At 42.5% G+C, this 12,115-nt stretch overlaps 2 protein-coding genes across 3 annotated transcripts; one reads left to right on the top strand and one right to left on the bottom strand.

Moving 5' to 3' along the window:
- The first annotated feature begins 709 nt into the window (after window positions 1–709).
- Window positions 710–3,570, top strand: LOC109898290 (prothymosin alpha). Its single transcript, XM_020493213.2, has 5 exons — window positions 710–947; window positions 1,650–1,736; window positions 2,131–2,212; window positions 2,328–2,518; window positions 2,650–3,570. The coding sequence occupies exons 1-5, from the start codon at window positions 897–899 to the stop codon at window positions 2,716–2,718; spliced, it is 480 nt and encodes a 159-aa protein (XP_020348802.1). The 5' UTR covers window positions 710–896; the 3' UTR covers window positions 2,719–3,570.
- Window positions 2,774–10,722, bottom strand: LOC109898298 (proton-associated sugar transporter A-like). 2 transcript variants are annotated; one of them, XM_020493227.2, is made up of 9 exons: window positions 10,530–10,722; window positions 9,474–9,945; window positions 9,210–9,302; window positions 8,864–9,088; window positions 7,387–8,174; window positions 7,138–7,291; window positions 6,788–6,964; window positions 6,411–6,616; window positions 2,774–6,225 (listed from the first exon to the last, which is right to left on the bottom strand). In XM_020493227.2, exons 2-9 carry the CDS (start codon window positions 9,907–9,909, stop codon window positions 5,953–5,955), a joined length of 2,352 nt encoding a protein of 783 aa, XP_020348816.1. In that variant the 5' UTR covers window positions 9,910–9,945; window positions 10,530–10,722; the 3' UTR covers window positions 2,774–5,952. The 2 variants fall into 2 exon arrangements, with proteins under 2 accessions (XP_020348816.1, XP_031644815.1); XM_031788955.1 differs by lacking the exon at window positions 10,530–10,722 and having other exon boundaries at window positions 9,474–10,006.
- Window positions 10,723–12,115: the final 1,393 nt, after the last annotated feature.

The following is a 12,115-nucleotide window of genomic DNA, read 5'->3' as shown; positions in this document are numbered from 1 at the left end:
CTACTGGCTGTGTGCTTGTTATAGGCTTACACATGTAGCTATTTTATTCAAATTCAAAATGCGGCACTTTGTTCTGGACCTTTATGTTTAAAATAGAAACGTCTAACCGAGCCAAGAGGTGTGGTTTACTTAGTAACTGGTTTCACATTAGCGTCGTTGTGCTGTAATCTGATACTTCTCTTTCTGAAGAAAAAGAGCGCACTGAAGACAAAGGGGATATGGGGCTTTAACGGGGTTTCATGCTTCTAGATAGGCGAAATGAGGGACAACATGCTTCGAATACAAATACATTAGTCAAAATCAAAACAAAAAAATCAAGGGGCAACAGTAGGCTTTTCATGAGGAAAATATGTTGTTGAACTTAAGCAATGCTTGCAGTCACACAAAGGGACGGTATTCATCAAAGCCACTTGAAGCACTTGGCATAGGCTATGTCTTACACGAAACGCCATTAAAATGTCAACATGTAATTAATGAGAGAGAATAACAATGTTTCTAACACTAAGATAAATGACATATAAATCGACATCATGTAAAAACTTTCTTCACGCTGGTAACTTCACAGCAGAGTACACCCTTTAAATGTTTGACCATTAGGAGAAAGAAAACTGGGAGGAGCTTGATAGGCGGGACACATTCCAAAGAGTGACAACAATCTGTCCAATTAAAACGGCTAAAACATGTTGCTTAAATTTGGATTGTCCAATCACGTTTTCAATCGACCAGCTCCATTCTAACTAATGGATTACAGTCGAGCCTAACAAACAGATGTAACTGGTTTTCATCATTCTCTTCTCTTCTTCTCAGCCTCTCACAGAAATCACTGCCAGAAACATCGAGGCATCAAACACAGTATTTATTTCGGAAACATATCATACCCTTAGATTCAACTAAATATGGCTGATACCGCAGTAGACACTACCACAACTACCGAGATTTCAGCAAAGGTGAGTTAATTAATTTGACTACGTTAGCCCACGTTACTAGCTAACGTACTCTTCAGTTTAGCCTGTGTGAACACCAACTAGCTAACTTTAGCTTTTATAACCATGTAATAACCAAATCACTTAGGTTAATGTTAGTCATTGTCAATGACTGAAAAATAGTAGGTAGCAATGTTGTATGTTGTTCTCAAACGTTTAGCTAGTTATTTAGTTGATTAACTTTTCGATAGCTTCATTATTCGCTTGTTACTTTGCTAACTATGTTAGATAGCTGGCTGGTTTTGCCGTTTAATTTGCAAGCTAAATTGCTAAATGTATCGTTTATGTATAGTTTTGCTAGCTAAATAACGTTAGCTAAACAATCCCTCAGAAAATAGAATACGCTCGAGCTTCACGGTTGAGCAATGGCGGGAAGGGTTCGAGTCTTTCAGAGCGCGAGTGGAGTGTGCGCCCTAATCATGTCTGTGGTGAACCGCGTCGCAAATTCCCGATGCCTTCCATTGTAGGCACTTTGGCAGTGGTCGGACACACTCCACTTGTAAAGATCGGTGATATGAATAGAACGCCGACTATAATTTTTAAAAACATTATCTGAACTAGAGAAGGGCTGGTTTCATTGGCAACGAGTATATGGACAAATCGTTTTGGACATGCAACAATTGTACCTATCAGTGAGCTAGCAAATCAAGGAAAACATATTTTCAGGAGCTCAAAGAGAAGAAAGAGGTTGTCGAGGAGGTGGAGGAGAAGGAGAATGGCAGCGGGGACGCACCAGCCAACGGCAATGGAACAGTGAGTTGAAGCTTATTCCCTCGCGAGCCTCATGGCCTTTTGTCTCGGCGCCATCATCATGCAGGTGTTGTCAGACTCCGCCCTACTGTTCCATGCATGCTATCCCACAGCTCTTTGTTTAGTTTGTGAGATGGCACAGATGTTTTCTCAAGAGATCGCAATTGGCCATCATTGCGTTCCCTTCCCCTACTCTCTGGGGAATTAAGTATAAACTGGAGCATGTGCCCTGTTTTAACTCTGAAGCTTGTTGGCTGTGACTCATGGGCTATTATTGTAACTTTTTTCTGAAGACTATTCTAAATTAAATTACTTAGATGTCATTCTGCATACAATGTACCCACATTTATATGACATATTACAAAGTTACTCAAATTCTTTGTTTCCTTCCCTCCAGCACACAAATGGTGCAGAGACAAAGACAAATGGTGCAGACGATTCTGAAGAAACCCCTGTGTGTGAGAAGGAAGAAGAGGATGGTAAGTTCATGTTTCTTTTTGGACTTGCAGCTGGATTTAAAAAAAACATGTTTGTTTGATACTTGTGAAGTGTCTGAAGCCCTTGTTTTTGCTTCATGTATGAAATTGATTGCAGGAGAGGGACTGGATGCAGCCAAGGACGCAGAAGAAGTTGCTGGTGAGGAGGTTGACCACCCTGTGAAGTGCCCAGCTGATGAGGGTGTTGACCACCCTGTGAAGCGCCCAGCTGTTGATGAGGTTGACCACCCGGTGAAGCTCCCAGCTGATGAGGTTGACCACCCTGTGAAGCGCCCAGCTGATGAGGAGGTATGCTTTTGTCAGATGATTTTAAAACGCAGTCAATATAATATATAAACTTTTACCATGAGACTATCTTTATGACTGTTGTATATCTGGTCACTAAGTTCCCACTTAAAACTTGTATTTTTTCCCTTCAGGACCAATTGGAAACAAAAAAACAGAAAACAGAAAACGGCGAATCAAAGGAAGCTGAAGTGAAGGCATAGTGCGCAGAGTATGTACTCCTCTGAAATGCTGTCTACATGGCACGTTCAACTTCACCTTGTAGAGCTTGTGCTTTATGTATGCTTTACAGATTTTGTTTGTCTCCAAGATATTACATTGCACTGGAGTCCTAAAACATAGAGGCCGCTCCTCTCTTTTTATAAACTGTTATTTATTGGTTTCTTAAGCAATCTTAACAAAACAATCTGTGCTATTTTATCAGTTTTGTTATTTTGTATTCGTATGAGTTAAGCACATTCTCTACATAGTTAACTGCTGACCAGCTGATTCAGAGACAAACAGCTGTAACCTTCTCCACATGTTCAGGGTGACTTCTCAGACTCACTGAAGACCAAAGATAAGTTTTAAGCAGGGGCTAATGGACTATTGTTAGCATTATTAATTCAGGCTTTTTTAATCCTTTTTGTTTACTGCTGCTAGTAGTTAATCCTTTTCCAGGCTGATCTGTTAACACAACAGATGGCACAAATGGAAGAATGCCTCCATGATAAAAGACGCTTGACCCTGTTTGGGGGGCTGGCTTCTGCAATGTTAATTACCCCCTCTTAAATCTTAAGGCTTTGGTCATGTTCTGTATGCATTTCACACACGTTTGTACCATTTGTACCCAAGATACTGTTTCTTTTTTTGGTTTCATTTTAGGTTATTATGTTATGTCTGGGTGACTCAGAAATTGTGTCTACAACGGTCTTTATCAATATCATTCCCACCCTGGTGTTCTTAGTCTCTTCTTGTGCAGTTATATTTCATGATTGCTATTTGGTTGCTTCGACCACTGCTTTGTATATTCTGGTTCTTGATGATTAAATAAATCAGTCTTGTCTTTTTACCGATTTTTTAATTTTTTGCTTCCATTCTTAAATAAGATGCTGAATAGCTTTTTAGTGTTATAACCAAATTACAATTGTGATACTAGTGTTTGAACTGAAAGTATATCTTATTAAATTGTTAAAATTGTCCTAGCCATGTAAGCATTGATGTCAGTTGACCTCATTTAGTATAAGACTGAATATGAATGGTTTAGTTTGAGGAACAGGAGTAATTCTCAAGCTGATCGTTGTTACTGGGAGAGGGAGGGACTCATAATCTTAGCATCTGGCTTTTTCCATTGAACTGTCTGGACACATCAATCCATTGAAGTCCTCCTGACATGATGCAGTTTACAGCTCCACCTAGTGGTACAAACTGGTATTGTGGGTTGACTCTAGGCAGGGCTGATTGGTGACAATCACTACTCTGATAGAACTGTTATCACATGGTTATGTGAATGTAGGTTTTCAGGTCAGTGACCAGTTATAAAGAGTGGTTACATAATACTGTATGTCTGAATGCAAAATACATAATAGCTGTAAATCTAATACCAACATTTTACAAGTAAACTGATCATAAAGGAAACTTAGAATATACATAATTATCTGCATAGATAGAAAACCTATAAGACACTTGACATTCTATGCTAAAGTGAGTTTAATAAATAAAATAAAAAACAGACCCCAAAAAGTGAAAAATGTTATTTTAATTGAACTCTGAACCCTGAGGTTAAGTAGCTGTTACATTAACATAATATTGGAATTATGGATGAAAAATAACCATCAGAAGACACATTTTTTTTGCAAAATACTAGACATTTTGTTGAATTGAAGCAAGTTGTAACAGCATGCTGGTCCTCCATACAGGTCCTGTGTCCTCACAAGAAACCAGTCAGACACATGACATCATCATGGCGTGTGTCCAGTCTGTTAGGGAGGCTTTAGTGGGAGACCCTGATCAACATTCCGCTGAGCCATCACCAGATATCGGTGACTCACGCAGGCATGAGTTGTGACAATTTATTAAAAAAGTGTCAATTACATTGTGATGTCCAAGGCAAGCAATGCCAAGCAAGCTATTTTAGCCTGTTCAAGATTTAAATAAATAAAAATAGAAAAGTAATTATGATTTCACCAATGTTTTCATTGGCTGCTTGGTGAACATGGAAGACGAAATGTTGTTATTTCAGCTGTATAGAATCTAAATGAATGACAGTGAATAAGTGTGGTGTGTGAGGAGACTGGATAACTATCCCAAATGTGAGAGGACCACTCCAGTGAGCCAGTTTGGGTCTGGTGTGGTGAAACAAGCCTAAACACTAATTAAAGCATGTGCCCTAGTGGTGAAAATAAGCACTTGCTGTTGGCAAAAATGAACCCAAAATTCTTCCCTCAAAGTTGTCCAGCTCCATCATCGATAGCATAGTTCACATGTATTTTCTAGAATTATTTCTTGCCACCAAACAACAGATTTGTTGTTCTTCTTTTCTGTTCAGTTTCCGATGGAATGCCGAATCACACCCCAGTTTCAACTTCTCTTCCTGGTAATGACAAGAATCACTGTCATTACAACGGTCACACCAGTAGCTGAGTGACAGGTCAGATTGAAGTCCATGGCTTAGTAAAGGGTTTGTTTGTGTGTATGTTTGTGAACGCATTGGGGACCGTCAAGTTAAAATGGTAAATAATGACCATAATAATCTGGTTGACTGGTGAGAAAGATATAAGCCTGATCAGAGGGCACATGCTTGGCTCTAATGTTCACATAGTGCAAACCGAGTGAATGCAGTACTATATGGCGCGTGTGTGTTGTATTGTGTGTCTGTGTGTAGATGTACAATAGATGTGTTACTGTGCTTACAGGAATTTAGGGCTTCAAGCAAAGGTCATTGGTGACTCAGACAGTCCCTAAACCTGCTTACAGGGGGATGTGCTAACTCAGAGAAACAGGCAGGTAAACATTCTCTTGGCCATGAGACGAAAACAGAAGGCATTGAGGCTACAGCGCAAGCAGATATTAGACAAGACGAAAACAATGAACCCCCTCAAACATAGTTTTCATTAATAACGGGATGTAGAGGCTATAAGTATTTTATATTTGGTGGGCAGCAGCCTAAACCTAACATCAAAATCAAGAAGTAGTGATGACAAAAAAGACTACTGACAGCAGAATAATCAGGCATGCACACACAGACACGCCATCAACATCACATGTTTTAGTGGAAATGAGCAGAAAGAAATGCATGGACACACTATCCAACATACTGATAACAGTGGCCAATGTGTCTGTCGGTCTAAGCTCTTGAGAGGAGCTATGCTGAGCAGTGTGAGAGAGTGACAGTGTGTAGACTATATGCAGTGTGTGTTGTGACTGCAGTGCGAGAGTGTGTAGAGCAGTGAGGGGGGCTAAATGTGCACAAGTAGTGGCTGGGTCTCGCTTCCTGAAGGCTCACCCTCAGTCGGGGGCAGATGGTACACCACGCAGAGGGAGGAGTACAGACAGCCCACGAATGACATCACGCTGGAAAAGTACATCACTCCCTGGGCCCCGCCTACCAGTGAGGTCAGAGGTCCCATCGACACGGACACTATGATCTGAGCCAGGAAGTACTGGCAGCTGAGCAGAGAGATGTCCACCCCCATTCCTCTCCTGGTGCCTTCTTTTGACGATCCACAGAACTACACAGACAAACACACAGCACAGACAGAGAGAGAGCACATGTATAATTCCACATAATACCTTGCTATATCAAAATTCAACAGTTGGACAACACTGACCAACACCAGGATATAAAACACTATGTCACAGAAACCACAGTCTGAACAATATTATATTTCGTGTAATCCCATTTATCTTCACTAACCTGCGGGCTCTGGTAGTATTCACACAGCAGAGAGTAAGGTAGCGTGCATAGAGTGGAGAAGAGCACCCCGTAGGTGATACAGAGAGACAGCACCACATAAATGTTGGTGGAGAGCGTAGCAAGGCCTGTGCCAAGGCCAAACACCAGGTAGGCAAAGAAATAGAGAGAGCGGAGGGAGAAACGTTCCTCCAGCTTCTCCAACATGGCTATGAATAGAAACGAGAGGAAGGAAAAAAACCTGTAAAACAACTAAATGTGATAAAGAATCAAAATTATGGATGTTGTGTGAGGTGTGTGTTCTGTTTTTGTGTTCTGAGTGTCTGAATGCGTTTGTGTTTTCTTTTTAGTGTGTGTGTGTGTGTGTGTGCAGGACTCACCTGAGTAAAAGGCAGCACTGAATGCATAGATGCACATGCCCCAGCAGCCCATGCTGACCCCAGCATTGTAGCGTTGGTAGGCCTCAGAGTCATGGGGTGCTCTGGGGTCTCCCTTGAACACTACCTCCCCCATGAAGTCAGTGTAGAACAGCAGCATGCCCTCAAAGGACAGCCAACCTTTAGGATCAAGACAGGATGGCAGATAGCTCATATTTACGTAGACAAACTCACACAGCTTCCTCTGGATCACAGACAGGTGTTGTGATATCAAAGCCAAAATCACTGGTGGCTTTAACATTGGTAGGCATACAGACAATGAAACACAAGCACAAGAGTGACATGACTCTCACCCAAAAAATGGTTAGTGCAGAGGCTGCGCAGTGATGGAGGCATCCTGTAGATGGCGATACACAACATCCTCATTGACATCTGTGAATCTGCTGTCTCCACATTTTCACTCAGGTCACTCTCATAGCGCACCCCATTCAGCAGAATATTTGCCACCTTCATTACAAGGAAGAACAGGATTCAAAAAACAAATTCTCTCAACACGATGATCTGTAAACAAACAAATCAGAGGGAATCAATTCCAGGCCGACCTGCTGACTGAAGGTCACTGTTCTTCTGCGGCCATTTTTCATCCCTCCACTCTGGGTCACCATGGACTCCTCCACTAGCGCAAGGCTCTGAGGGCGCTTCAAGATACTAGCGGATGAACCTCGATGGGGCCCTCCCCCCATCTGAGCCTCCCCTGCCTTGGCCAGGGTCACTGTCACTGCTCCAGACTGTGAACCTATTCCAGGCTGAGATCCCTGGAGAGGTAGGGTGTCCCCTGGAGGCAGGGGTCGGGCTGCAGTGTCTGGGTCAAGGGGCTGTGGTGATGGCTGTCCAGTGTAGCAGTCGATGAGCACACTGTCTATAAAGGAGGTTCCCAGGGATGAGGCAAACTCGTTAATGCCAGTGAGAGAGTTGTCCCGACTGATAAAGCTGCCATATTTAGGAGTGAGCGGGCTGACGGGGGAGATGGGGCTGGTGAGGCTGGCACAGAGGCGTGCGTTGGCGTCAGGGTTCGAGGGGCGGGGTTCAGAGAACTGGTAGCTATTGAGCCCAGTCACTTCCTCTTCCTCCTCCAATCCCAGCCCTGCCCCCTGAGGGTCTGGGGGAGAGGGGAGGAGAGGGAGGCTGGGGCTCTTCAGAGAGCCCTTCTGAAGCTGCGTCTTTGGCAGGGGCCGCTCGGGGATGCTGTTGAGGGTCATGCATGTGGAAATGACCAAAGTGACACTGGTGAACATGTATATGACTCGAAGTTGACCTCCCATTGATCTCCCGAAATCAGTGTGGTCCCAGTTAATTCCACCCACGATGTACCCGAATCCACCACCCAGACCTGCATAAAGAGAGTGGGACATAATCATCATAGAGCCGATCATCATATCAATGACACTGATTATACTATCACATCTTAGATATACTGTATATGCTATCACTATCACATCTTAGATATACTGTATATTCTATCACATCTTAGATATACTGTATGTGCTATCACTATCACATCGTAGATATACTGTATATGCTATCACTATCACATCGTAGATATACTGTATATGCTATATCTACATCGTCAGAAGTGGTTTATATGTACATTTTACTGTCTCACATAACAGTAGTGAGTGTTACAGTCTATTGGTATGTATGACATTCTCGAACCAGCCAGTAGTGTACAACATTTCCCTGACAGACCAGTTGTAAGTGAATAGCTCTCTAACCTGCCAGTAGTATGTATACTCCCACTGGGCACAAACTGGATGAATCAACGTTGTTTCCATATTATTTTAACCCCCGAAAAGCTATGTGATGATGTTGAATCCACATGGAAAACTGATTGGGTTTGAAAAACTTTTAACCTAAATCTAATGACACAGTGACATGTTTTATTGATTTCACGTTAAATTAACGTTAGTTGACAACTCAACCAAATGTAAATCAAAACTGTAAATTGAAGTTACGTCTGAGCCCAGTGGGCTGTGTATTTCCCTGACTGACTAGCAGTTAGTGTATACAGTGCTCTCAAACCTGCCAGTAGTGCATGAATATTGAGGCCACGATCCTGGTCCTCTGGCAGGCACACATCCATCATGTAGACATGGCTGGGGTTATCTGCCGAGTCCGCACTGAAGTCCATCAGAACCACTCCACAAATAGTCAGTATGATGCCCCACTTGTGATTGGTTGCCGTGTCTGCCACCGCAGCTCCAATGTCCCGCCCATTCAGCACCAGTGTTAAACCAAGCAGAGCTCCTACAAAGGTAAAACAGAGAACGCCATCACTTCAGGGTATCAATATTAGTTTAAAAACAGGAACCCAGCCGCACCAGAGGGGGGAGAGCCATGCAAGAAGTGGATAGTGAATATTCCTTACCTATAGCCAAGGCCAAAATAAACGGTCTCCGACGGCCAAAGCGGGATGTACAGCGGTCACTCCAAGCTCCCAGGAGAGGCTGGAAAAGGAATCCTTAAAACGACGAAGAAAGGAGAAGGATTTAGGGGCACTCAATGGGAAATGCAGATGGGAACATCTATATAGTCTAACTATACTATTCAAAGTATAGTTAGGTATCTCATATGTCTTCCAATCAAACAGGACTTTCTGTATCTACTTCATCTCTCCCTGCCACTTCATTACCCAATATAGGACTGGTGAACCACACCAGGCTGTAGAACTGGTCTGGCAGACCCATCTGTAGCAGGACAGGGGTGACATAGGCCGTCTCCATGGCATAGCTGAACTCTATGCCAAACAGGAGGCAGCCATTGAAGAGCAGCTCTGGGAAGGTGCGGCGGGGGGGTAGCTCACTGAGGTCCAGCTGATCCAGAGGGCAGGGGGTGTTGGGCGGTGGGGGCGGGGATGGTCTGATCAGCTTCCAACACTTCGGGGGTCTCTGGAAGTTGTTGGCACGGTGACTCAAGAGGCGCGTGATAGACGATGGGAAGCTGGCCGCCTTGGGCATGGAGCTCCTCCAGAGGCCGTCATTAGTGGTACCCAATGGCCTCTCTAATGACCTCCCTCCTGGGCTGGCCAAGAGAGGGTCACTGGGGGTGCCCATTCCTGGAGAGGACATCACTCTGTTAGGTGAGCCCAGTTTACTCTGCACACACTAGGAGATGGTCATAAGATAAAATGCAATCAAAGTTAGAAGACAAATAGTTTTTTACGAGGAGGAAGACAGTACAGTTAGGAGGCATGTCAATAACACATGTGCAGTCATCAATATATCTATAAAATATTGAATAATCATAATAGCCTTGGCAAGCTAATTTTAGAGGACACTCAAGATCAAAAGATGAATTATTCAATGTTGAATAATTTTGGTTGCTCATGTTGACCAGTAGTGTGTCTCACAGAAAGTATTTGACTCTGGTGACAACATTAAGGACATTAGAAGGGGGGGAATCAGTGAAATGCAGGCTAAACTGACAACGGAGTGAAGAGCAGAAATCTCAACTAGCATGCAAGTCGCAGTAATGAAGATTTGAGTGTGTGCGCGTTCACGCGAATTCTGCAGAGATTTTCGGCACAAGACCGGCACGACGCACTGAAAATAATGCACGCTTTCCTTTCATTTTTGTCATTCAATTACTTCCAAAATGTTTGTTCTCAAGGTGGTGATTATACAATTGAATTAACTCATGATCTTGCAGGACAAGGCGTGCATATTGAAACAACACGAAATAAAATTACCTTATCAGTGTTTCTCTCTCATGTATTTCAGCATTCTCTGTTGGTGAACAAGTCAATCATATTTATGCTTATAATATTTACGTTGAATTAGATAATTCATATTTTTTTTCCTGAGATGCATTCATCTCCCTGCTTTAACCTTCGTCACTATTCCTCTCCCTTCCTCTGTCCCTTACACGTGACGTCACACTCCTGTTTCCCTGCGCTAGGTAGACATGCAGCATCAACACCAACATGGCAGCTATCGCACCGCAAGAGACTTTTCGTTTACATTATCATGAACCATATTTAAAATGATTGTCAACAGCCCTGTCCAAAAGTTAAAAATATTATATGGATGTGTCGACCTTGGCTTATCTAAGACCCAAACTTATTTACTTAGTTTTTTTGTGCTGTCCAAACATGTTTACCTAAATATTTGCATAATAGGCAAAGACTTTTCATAAAAAGCTTTCTGGTAGAAGTACAGTAGCATAGTAGTTTTATTTTCATAAACCAACACGAAGCATGAAAGCAGATGCCATGCCATGAGCTCCTTTGATCTCACCAACACCTATTCATCACTAGTTACCACAGCCACAGAGTCAAAATGATGTCTAAACCCTGCCTATTTCTAAAATGTATCTTCTTAAAATCCGATGTTAAACCTAACCCTAACCTTAACCACACTGCTATCTTATGCCTAGCCCTAACCTTAAAGCGGCAATCAGCACTTGAAACAATAACAAAGCTTACTCCCTGCCCATTTAGGTAAAAAGCTAGGGGATGGGGCACGAGAAATGTAACCACTCTCATATTATTAGACAGAGCTAGATATGCAAGGACTGGCCATCCATGATATCAAAACTACAGTTTTAACCATATTTTGAGGCTATATACAGTTTGTCAGATGAAGGCCCTAAAAATTGTCAAAGACTCCAGCCACCCTAGTCATAGATTGTTCTCTCTGCTACCACACAGGAAGCAGTACCGGAGCGCCAAGTCTAGGTCCAAGAGGCTTCTCAACAGCTTCTACCCCCAAACCATAAGACTCCTGAACAGCTAATCAAATGGCTACCCAGACTAATTGCATTGCTCCCCCCCTCTCTTTTACACTGCTGCTATTCTCTGTTTACTATCTATGCATAGTCACTTTAACTCTACCTACATGTACATATTACCTCAACTAACCGGTGCCCCCGCACATTGACTCTGTACCGGTATCCCCTCTATATAGCTTCACTGGGTTGTTAGTTGCAGCACTGCGTTGGGCTTGTAAAGTAAGCATTTCACTGTAAGGTCTACCCACACCTGTTGTATGCGGCGCATGAGACATACATTTTTATTTTATTTTATTTGTTTACATTTACTTTGTTTACAAATATTGGAGTAAAACCATCTTATATTTGGGGTTCTGATGGGGTACAAAAGTTGAACTAAGGTCATGATGCATTTATAAGTTATATTCTTCAAGAATCAATGGATTCATATAATTCATTTATAAGTCAAAAAATGGATGTAGCAACTGCAATAGGTGTGGTCGTTGTACAATCTAATAGTTTACTAATAGTGAGGGGTGTGTTCTAATAGTAAGGTTCTGTATTTAT

This window comes from Oncorhynchus kisutch, linkage group LG1 (genome assembly GCF_002021735.2).
Source record: "Oncorhynchus kisutch isolate 150728-3 linkage group LG1, Okis_V2, whole genome shotgun sequence".
NCBI classification, from domain to species: domain Eukaryota; kingdom Metazoa; phylum Chordata; class Actinopteri; order Salmoniformes; family Salmonidae; genus Oncorhynchus; species Oncorhynchus kisutch.
The sequence above is the reverse complement of the archived record's forward strand: the minus strand, read 5'-3'. Positions and strand labels throughout refer to the sequence as shown.

Bases quoted from the DNA above. Each gene is read 5' to 3' on its own strand.
- LOC109898298 (XM_020493227.2), bottom strand. From the start codon at position 9,909: ATGTCCTCTCCAGGAATGGGCACCCCCAGTGACCCTCTCTTGGCCAGC. The intron at 9,089-9,209 runs GTAAGGAATATT...TTACCTTTGTAG, and splicing joins TATTTTGGCCTTGGCTATAG to GAGCTCTGCTTGGTTTAACA. The intron at 8,175-8,863 runs GTTTGAGAGCAC...CTCTTTATGCAG, and splicing joins TATTCATGCACTACTGGCAG to GTCTGGGTGGTGGATTCGGG.
- LOC109898290 (XM_020493213.2), top strand. From the start codon at position 897: ATGGCTGATACCGCAGTAGACACTACCACAACTACCGAGATTTCAGCA. The intron at 1,737-2,130 runs GTGAGTTGAAGC...CCTTCCCTCCAG, and splicing joins CAGCCAACGGCAATGGAACA to CACACAAATGGTGCAGAGAC. The intron at 2,519-2,649 runs GTATGCTTTTGT...TTTTCCCTTCAG, and splicing joins AGCGCCCAGCTGATGAGGAG to GACCAATTGGAAACAAAAAA.